This window comes from Lagopus leucura, unplaced genomic scaffold (genome assembly GCF_019238085.1).
Source record: "Lagopus leucura isolate 7727_CA_CO unplaced genomic scaffold, USGS_WTPT01 Super-Scaffold_100004, whole genome shotgun sequence".
Classification (NCBI taxonomy): Eukaryota; Metazoa; Chordata; class Aves; order Galliformes; family Phasianidae; genus Lagopus; species Lagopus leucura.
The window spans coordinates 4,566,957-4,577,355 of NW_024962264.1; the positions used below are offsets into that span (position 1 = coordinate 4,566,957).

Genomic DNA, 10,399 nt, shown 5'->3' on the forward strand with positions numbered 1-10,399 from the left:
ACAAAAGCCATACTGCAACTCTAACCCAGGAAATCTGAGGACAAGGAACAAGAGTGTCACACACCCTAGGAAACTTATCATCTTTATGCAGGAACATTAAAAATAGAACTGTAAGCATTCAAAATATGAAAAAAGAGACAGAAAGGTGCCACAGCTTTGGTCTAAACACAATGTGGAGGTCCCTGCAGATTAAGGCAGTATGGAATCCCAGTCTGTTCCATCGTATACATTAGGTCACATTCTGTTCCAACAAACAACTTGGAAACGCTTTGAAGTTTTCTACATCTGTATTACTTTAGTCCATAGTACAAAACATAGTACACAGATCAGTCTAATTCCAGATGTAATTTCTCCTTCCGTTATGAGACTACAACTGTAAATCTGAGAGCTAAGTCCCATCATCATGTTATGTTTTAACTTCATTGAGGCATTGCTTGTGACAAATTCAATGAAGTTGAGGCCATACATCTCGCCATTCTTTGAGAGAATGTTTTCTTTTGAGCAGGCCTGGAATATCACACCGCAGGTAGAATCCCTTAGTCTGTTTTCCTAGCAAAACTGAGTCTTTTTCTTAACAGTGTGAAGTAATCCTGTTCACACGTTCCCCAAGTACCAACAGTGTAACTTCCTGCCAAAATTTCTGAGTTTAAAAATTTATTGAATTTAAAAGTTTAACAGCTTAGGAGGGAAATGCAAGACGTACTAAGGTTTTGAAAAACAGATAAGCAGTTAGCGTGCTTTAATCCAGTTCACATGAGAAAACACATCCCATTTGCAGTACATTGGGCAATCTGATAGAAATTTCACCATCTTCCTTAGGATTTAAAGTAGTTTGTACTCCATTTTTTGTGATTTTTTTTTTCACTAGCATCATTTCACATCAATTACTGACAATATACACAAGATAATGACATGAAGGTGGTAGGAAAGTGAAGTGTGAGAAAGACAAATGAAGCACCATTTCTAGTCACTGTCGTATTTGGGCCTAAGCAGGAAACACCCCAGATGCAACTGGCACGAATTTAAATGTCATTCTCCCTTATCCTACTGCAAAACATCATAGATATGCTGCTTAGATCACTACTTCCCTTAGAAGTCAAGTCTTTCTTATTCTACTCCAGTGGCACACAGCCTCCTAAGGCCTAAAACACTTTCGCCCAACTAGAATTTCCAGGTTTAATACAATGTCTGGATATAAGTTAACGAGCTACTATATTCAGACATAAGCATGTTATCAGATCCAATAGCCCCTTTTGGCCCTACATTTTATGAATGAAAAGGTCTCTCAGTGTTCCAGACTGGCTTCCTAAAGGTGACCAAATGGGCTAATGTATTCTTCTGGAAGGGCACATTATACAGTGGATTCCGGGTGTTGAAGCTTTGCATACCAATGGACTGATACTGTTTACAAGAATCATTGTTTGGGTTTTCTGCAACAGTGATCTTATAGTCATGAACACTACCATCAAATCCTCAAAGAGACAAGCATCAATAAATACATCTACACTTTGCATATTGATAAATTTCCCCAATTTCAACAAATAGCTGTCAAAACACAGGATATTTTCCATGCTCAGAAGCATACACAGAGGAGTAAGTTCTGTCCTTATCACTGCTACGCAGGTCTAGCAACAGAATGAAATTCGCCATCAGTGCAAACTCAACAAATGTCAAAGGAGTTTACTTTCAGCTGTAGGCAAGCTTAAGGATAAGTGCAATATACAGAATTATTTGATGACTTGCAGACTTTTATTAGAGAGATGATGAACAGACTGAAATAAACAGTCCACTTTGAATCAATGATTACACATCACTTGAGAAAATAAACAAATAGCTTTTTTTTCTGCAAGAGAAAAATCAACAAAGCCTGGACAGCCTTTAGTATACAGTGTATCAAGAGAAGTTTTTCCATAATTTAGGAAAACACAAGCCATCCAAACTTTCTGGTACCTTTTAAACCCATTCTCTTAGCTCGTGAAGTTATCAACGGCGTGAAAATATTCTCACTGAAATGTAAAGGTTTTGTCACAGGTTGCAATTCCACATCAGACCTTCATGTTCTGTCCCTAACTCCCAGCACACACTGCACCACCTTTCTCAGGTAAACCATTGATTGTACTAGTAATTTTCACTATTGTAAGGTACCCATATGAAATGAAGAGAAATGAAAAAGCAAGAGCAAAAAAATCATCAAAAAAAAATCTAACAAGTAACTAAAGGCTGTTCAGTAGAGCGTTTGATCACCGAAATTACTAGCACAAGTCTCTCTTCAAGAGATTTAATACAAAGCACCTACAAAAACAACACTTAAATACCATGTAGTATGAGGGCTGCTCTGAAAGGAATGTCTCTTAATTTATTACGCTGGCCTGCAACGCCAGAGGTGAATGTTGGTGGTACAGCAGTAGAGGCTGAACCTTCCCAATAGCATTCCAATCCATTTTCTTGCCCTGTTACAGATGGCAGCAAAGGGGCAGTCTGACAAATTTGTGCCTGACATGGAAGCACACTTGAAACGAGGAATAAACTGCACCCACTGACACTCATCAATGCTTGCTGAACATTTATGGTGACCAAAACTGGATTCCATATTACCACAGTGAGGTGGTGGGCAGTGAGGGCATCGTAACAGCTGTGGAAACACCTCCTCTGGCATAGATTGTTACAAGTGTGATATGCATGCTCATAAGGCAGGGCCCTATGGAAGTCACCTAAGCCAACCCCAGCTCAAGCAGGACCACATCCAGGCACCTTTTGAATATCTCCAAGGAGGGTAGTTACATCAGATTAAAACATATATCTATATAACAGCACAGATCCGTTTGTCAACTCAGTATTTTTAAAAATACCTACGATAGGAAGATATCCATAAAGCATAATTGAAACTATTAAACAAAAAAGTGTAATTCATGTACTGATAAGAAAAATAAATATATACATTCCCTAGAATTCAAGTCTCCTTACGCTTGAAAATTCACGAGTCGTTCTAAAACTACCTATGAAAAAAATAACCAGCTACTAACTGGAAGGAGATTGCTTTCCTTATTTCATGAATGGGAACTGTAGGTATCTAGCAGCTCTCGGTGGGTGTTATTTAAATATTAAATATTATTAAATTTAAGTAGCTAGTAAAGGAAAGAGTTAAACTTGAAAAGTGGCCAAGAACTGCAAAGAAATTGAACCAAACATTACTCTTCCCTTCCACAGCTAGTTGGTTCAAATGCTTCCATGATTATGAAGTAACAGGACATAGAAAAACATAAAAAAATAAAGAATAGATGTTTTCTAAAAGCAAAGATACTCTAATTGCACTTAGGTTCTGCTGTTTTCTACATTCATCTTCCTCTAATAATATACCTCTTGCTCCAGCCATCTTTCCATCCTGATTATAAAGCAAAGGCAGCCCATGCAGTTGCTATTACTGCTACCACCTATTAGTGTATTACAAATCTATTTATACTACACCATAATAAGCACAGATGGATACAGTCAATCCCAATAAGATTTAACGGTAAGACAAGAGAACAGTGGGTATCCATACCCACTAAACAACCTATCGCAAATAAAATAAAGATTATTCTTCACAGAAAGGAGATAAAGATAAGATGAAACGACGTTATCAGCTTTCCCTTAGATTATGAGGCCAGTCTAAGGAAAAGCACATTACAGTTTACTTAACTCCTCATGTTAGCTATATAAAGAGCTTCCAAGCTAATGCCTTCCAAGAGACAGAGCTCAGTATTAACAATAGTTTGAGGCCAGCAAACTCTACAGATAAACAACACTCATTACCAGAAACAAGCAGCAAAAAAAAGACTAGAGGAAAAAACCAACCAACCAAACAAAAAGCAACCTGTATTTGAAATCAAGCAAAAGCTACACACAGAAAAATTAGAAGCCTTTATCCAAAATACTTAAGGAACCATAAGTTAAGATTTCCAATACAACTTCCCATGTTTGGTCAACAACTGGTCAACAATTATAAAGCTTCTTAAAACTCCCTTAACTTTCATGCAAATTCCTAATATGCTCCTGTATTTCACTGTTAAGAAAACCAGGGTCAATTCTTACTCTATGAGTTCCATTTCAAAAGTAGCTATCATTGCTGAAGGTATAAAACACTCATTCTTCCTATAAGATCTCTAAAGTTTCTGAAGTCTTTCATCCTTTGCCACATTAATAAAAACAAAAGATTATGCCAAGTCAATTCAAGGAGAAAGCAAATAAAAAAACAAAACCCCGCAAAGATGGACACCAGAATAGCTGATAACCACTTGTCCAATAACCAACAGGCTTGTGGAGAAAAAAATAGGTACTAAGACTCAGTGCCCTTACACGAAAAGGAATTTGAGGTGTTTTACTGCTCATCCTTTTACCCTTCCTCTAACTTAACTGTATGGCAACTTAATGAAGAAGTTGATCATTCCTGCTCTGCAACTCATTTCTTTTCCATGTTTCTATAAATATACAGCATAAGATGTAGCATAAGAGCTCACCCCCCCACTCACCGAGGAAGAGATATCTTCATGAGCCAATTTCGACAGCAAATGAACAAGTTAACATTAGCAATGAAAGACTGATGAGTGCTGTACTACCCAATCCAGAAGTTTGACCTTCTCTAAAATACTTTCATGATCCCTTTTTCATTCCTTTCCCTTCTATCATGCGCATATTAGCGACCTACATACTATCTGCAATCCTTTTATTTTCAAGCAAAAGCTCATTTTAAGACTACAACTGGCTGCTGGCTATATTTTAGTTCTAGATGACAGAAGCAGCAAAACTACCTTCTGAAATTACTTTCAACTGAAAAAGAAAAAAGCCTATCAGTGAACAGATTGTAGAGCAGCTAGTTTCACAACTAAGTTCAGCAGTTTGTACCTTTAAAGAAACTAACATTTTTATATCATGACATAACCTCTTTTGCACTAATTGCATATGGCATCAAAAGCTAACAGACCATTACCTTCTCATAGACAGACTGGAAAAGATCAATAAGAAAAGAAAAAAAAACATAGACAAAAACAGACCTGGACGAAAGCATAGGCAGCAAACGAAGTCAATACTCACAAGTAATATATAAAGAATCACTAAGTAATATGTAAGTAACAGTAAATACTGTCCACAATAGAAGAAAACTGAGGGCCAGCATTCAGCCAGATTGGAGACCTCTGGATTACACAGGAGAAAAGTATTTTACCATAGCCACAAGAATCACAAATTTCCTAATAAGCTTTTCTTCATTCATTACTATGAAAGAAAAGCAACTTCTTTAAGGGATAAATGTAAATAAGCTTCCAGTTTTCACCGGTCAAATAAATAACAAAGCATGTACCAGTCACCCTGTATAACTGTGCCATGGTGAATTTCTTTGGAGTTTATATCTGACAAGCACGTTGCCTTTCAAAATACCTCGCACATCTTTGATTCACAAGTTTAAATTAGCACCCCACTGAAACGAGCAAATAAATCACTAATAAGGCAGCCAAATAAAAAAGAATGGTGCTCTTCAGCAGCAAGTGAAGTCTAGTACGTAAGACATTTATTATGCAATCTTCCTAAAGAACACCTGAACAGGACCACGTGACACCATTAACCAGTTGTATTAAAATAGGAGAAATAATCTTCACTTTAGAAAACCCAGTTTTTCAATATAAAACATGTATCTAGTCCAGCCTTCGTAGATGAGGCCACAAAGAGCTACCTATACAACAAAACGTGAAATCAGACTCCCTCACCACAGCATTTATTACAGAACCTCAAATGCCAACAAGGAACGTAAGCACAGGGGGTAGGCAGGACATCCTACTGGCAGCTGAAGCAGCCTTACCAGGCAGTTTGAAAAGTCATAAAGAAAATCCATCAACTCCGAGACTCATTCGCTTAGTGACAGACTGAAGAGCTGCTGGTACTCAGCAACTGCACTACAGGAACAAGCAGATAAGGTTAAAATATCTTCCTACCGAGCACCTATGGGCAAAAAATGAGCAGGACTCGTGACTCAAAGCGTTAACTTCACAGGTACAAGTTGGAGGAGCCGATCTCTGACATGACAAATACACTTCCCCTGCGCTCATCCCACCAAGTTTCAAGATGTGAAAAGACAGTCTCTAACGAGCGCCCAGCTTCCCACTGATCCATATTTAGGCAAAGCAAAGCAAAATCCTTGCCTAGATTTGTTTTATTATTTTCAAAAGATTTGTCAGAATGATCAAGATCTTTCAAGAGAGCTGAAGAGTCATTACAGTTTCGCCTGAACAAAGTACTAAAGAGATGTCTGCTAATATTAGCATCACGTTAATATCAAACTTTGCTGGCAAGTCTGACATTTTATGGAATGTTAAGGCTGTTGGGTTCTAGTTTTGCTCTAAATTTAACATAGTAAGTAATCGTACTGCGGCTTCGTTTTTGTAGGGATTCCCTTTCTCAATAACTATACTCTTTCTCATTGTGACCTAAAACTCTTAAGAAACTGAGCCAATGAGCCAGAAGTCAGGGTCATTATCTTCCACATTAATCAGTCTTGTCAGCTAAGCCTGAAGTTAAGCCGTTAAACACTTCTTTTCACACCAGAATTCCATCTCACCCATGCATCTGCAGGGTACTTACAGCCCACAAAACACCCTGTTCAGCGAATAGAGAATAAATTACGGACACGGGCCTGGCGTACATTTGTTGTAACTCCGCAGGGCAGCTACTTCCCCACAAATTCAAAACCAACAAATTACAGCCATACATGAAGATTTACTAACTGCCTAAACCAGAGAACTAAGAAAATGTCTCCACCATCTTATATCTACAGATGATAACCGATCGGTACATCTTGAAATATATTTTTTCTTGAGCAAATGCTTGTGCAGGCAGACTAACTCATAATTTTCATTTATTTTTTTTTTTTTTACAGCTATGAATTACTGAAAATCATCCATGCTGTAAAAGGGATCACCTCGTGCAGTATGAGGATCATCTGTAAACATTCCACCTGAAGTAGTAATCAATAGGTTATAAGCATCCTGCTAAGTACCAGCTGACTCCTCTCTGAAGTACCAGCCTAACAAAACTTCCACAGCGCAGAAATAAAGAAGGCTGCCTATTTGTAAGGGGCTTCCGAAGAATCAGTATGCAGCACTTCCTCAGAGCAGTCACTCCCAAAGCCCTTGGGGACACCTACTTGTCACAGAATAAATTATCTGGCTAATATCCAGCATTACAGTGTACCTCAGCGGGCACCCGGGAGACAGGCATTAGACAGCACTTAGCCTCTTCAGCCTTGCAGGGCAGTCCTTGCATCAATGACTTCACCCAATTATAAAACGTAACTCAGGCACTGATTTTGGTGCTTTTCAGCAGCACCGTTTCGCCCTAAAATATTTACGCAGCACTGCATGCTGCGTGGTTTTTCATTCTTTCCAAAAACGATGGTCGCAAAGCATGCTGTGCTGACCATTTTTCACACGCATTTCCAGATTTTAAACTACTTGATGTAAACAGAAATATCAGACCGCTAGCGCGAGTGTTCCCAAACACTGAAATTATTCTGTTTAATGGGAACTATTGTGGAAATAGCTCTCCCACAACTCCAGTAGTAACTCTTCTTCCCCTGTTACTTAACACAAATAGCCAAGTTTGCATCCCACACGTGGGATACGTACAGAGCTGTCGAACAAGAACACTACAGGCGTGTTCCAGCCCTATGAGCAGAGCTGCTGCTTCTCAGAGCTGCTGCCTTCAGTTCCCTGCAGCAAACCGCGGCCACCGGCAGCCGCAGCACGAGAAACCTGTTGACACAGAAGTTGCAAACCAAACCCAAGGACCCCAGCAAGCAACACAGGGAGGCTGAGAAGAAAATTACTTCTCCCACTTGGAATTCGGATATCCAAAGCAAACATGAGCACAGAGCACTGGAAGATGAAGGGAAAACGTTTTTCACCATAAAAAGAGAGACGGACTTTTGAAAATCCGTTCCATTTTACTAAACTCGCCACAAACCACGCACGGCAGCGAGGCATCCTCAAGGACGACGGCCACCTGCAGGCTCCGGCTTTCGTAACCGAGGAGCAGCACGCTCCGGACACCGATTCTAGCAAGTCGCTCGGCGGACCTCGCTGTTCTCACACCCCGGGTCGCCCGCGGGGCTCTGCGCTCCTCTGCAAGGTGAGCACGGCGGCGGCGGGAGGGGGCTCGCGTCAGCCCCGCCCGAGAGCAGCCCCGGTACGGGGCGGGGGACGCGGCGAACGCAGCACGCAGCCCCGTTCCGAGCGCGGCGCCCCGCACGGCGCATCCCGCTCAGCAGCGGCGGCGGCGCACCCGGAGCTGGGCGGCCAGGGCTCCCCCCTACCGCCCCCGTGCCCGGGCATCACCGGGAATTAAAGGCGCAAAAATAACACTGGGGATTGGGGGGGAGAAAGTTGCGGTAGTCCCCAGCCCTCGCCGCTGCCCTCGGGCCGCGGCAAAAGCTGAACTTACGTCTCGGAATTTGTTCCACTGCCCGACCTCCTTGTCGTACTGGGAGATGGTGGTGAGCCATTGTTTATCGTCCAGAAAATTGCCGTTGTCCGCTCTGCCCCCGGCCGCCGCCGCCGCCGCCAGCGCCGGGCTGCACCAGGCTGCCGCGTACACGCACACCAGGGCCGCCGCCTTCAGCATCTGGGCGAGAGGAGACACGAGGAGCGGTCGGTTAGCCACCCGCGGGCGGCCGGCGGGGACGGGAACGGCGCGCCCACCCGAGAGGGGCAGAGATGCGGGAGGGGAAGCGGGGAAAGGGAGCCCGAATCCGCCGGGAAGCGGGAGAGACGGAGGAAAAAGCCGCGGCAGCCGCCCAACCCGTCACCTTGCCGCAAGCCCCGCAACTGCGCTCCTCGCCGCGGCCGGAAAGGCGGCCCCGCTCCCTGCCCGCGCCGCCGTCTGCAGCCCCGCGCCGCGCCGCGCGCTCCGCCCGCCTCCGGCCCCGCCCCGCGCCTCCCCGCCCCGCGCCCGGGCTAACGGTCTGCGGGAGGGCGCTGAGCGGGGTGGCTCGCGCGGCTCCCGGCTCCGAAGGGGGTCCCGAGGGGGGCCCGGCCCCCTGCCCTCCGTTGGCGTCTTCGGGTTTGCGCCGCTGGAAGTTTTCTCCAGCTGTGCCGGTACCTCGCTTCCCAAACTAAGGCTGCGACAATCCTTGGACGGCTTACGGTCATGATAAACTTTAAGTGATTTCGGGATAACGCTTCCCGTGGTTGGGGCTCGCCGGTCGCCTCTGAGCGCTGCCTGCGCTATCCGTGTTGTTACGCTCTGTGCGTTCTTCCCTGCCCGCGTGCACTTCGCGCTGCAGCCGTGCCTGGACTCGGACTGCAGGGACGTCTCTTTTTCTTCCCGAACTAGTTAAACCTAATTTAGAAATGAGCCAGCTGCATAACTAGTTCAGTTCCCTCCGCGGTGTGGCTCACTCCACGTTTAATTTCGAGTTCAATCTGCAGCCCGTTGACCTATTTCACCGACTTCCCTGCATTTGTTCTATTCCCAGGTCTGAGCAGAGCTCCTCTCTTCACATCAGCGACGGGTTCTGCAGCAGTATCCGGCTGTCTGGGCCTTCCCACATCCCAGCACCGAGCCAGCTGCCGCTGATGGGGTCTCTGGGAGCACATGGATAGAACCGAAAGGTGGAAACGGTGAGGAAGGAGTGAATGCGAGGGCAGAGAAAGGAGGAGGCACTGCGATGCTCACTGCAGCCCACACATGACAGAGGTCATATCCAGAGGAACTGTGGCCTGTGGAGAACCCGTGGTAGAGTACCTCTTGCTGGAGAACAGTGGCCCTTGGAGAAGCCATGCTGGATCAGAGGGGCTGTGTGAGAAGGAACCACGGGGAGAAACCACGACTGACTGCACTCTTCTCCGTTCCCATTCTGCTGGTTGGGGCTTTGTTTCCAATGAGGTGGAGCCTAGCTAAGGGAAGAAAGAGACATCCTTACCAACATTTATCTTCTTGTTTCTCACTATCCAGATTAGCAATTAACATTTTTAACTAGCAGCAAATTGTTTTTCTTCAGGCCTTTTTTTGTCTGCAAGAGCAATTGGCAAGCCTCCCTGACTTTGCCTTAATCCAGGAACTGTCTCATCCCTGCATATCCTTGTTCCCTCCTGGTCCTGCTGATGGGATGCATAAGAGACTGGGTGCAAGTCAAGGCTGCTAGAGCTACATGACTGGAATACAGCACTCCTAGCACAGCATCTGAAAGTATCCTTCACAGCAAAAGCAGCTACTTTCAGACCTTAAACTATCTCCACGTCCATCAAGACATTCTTAGATTTGAGAAGCAGAAATAATGCCACTTTATGTGAAGAGGTGTGAATATGAGATTGTCATTGAGCCTACCAAGTTTTTAGTTTGGTCCTCATTTGGTAGTGAAGTATGAATTGAACCC

The 10,399-nt window shown here is 44.0% G+C and overlaps 1 protein-coding gene across 1 annotated transcript in view; it reads right to left on the reverse strand.

Annotated features, from left to right (window-relative positions):
* The window catches only part of SPOCK3 (SPARC (osteonectin), cwcv and kazal like domains proteoglycan 3), a 160,744-nt gene extending 152,098 nt beyond the window's left edge, over positions 1-8,646 (reverse strand). The window contains exon 1 of the mRNA XM_042871495.1: positions 8,467-8,646. Coding sequence (XP_042727429.1) covers positions 8,467-8,646 — 180 coding nt within the window. The remainder of the gene's footprint in view (positions 1-8,466) is intronic.
* Positions 8,647-10,399: the final 1,753 nt, after the last annotated feature.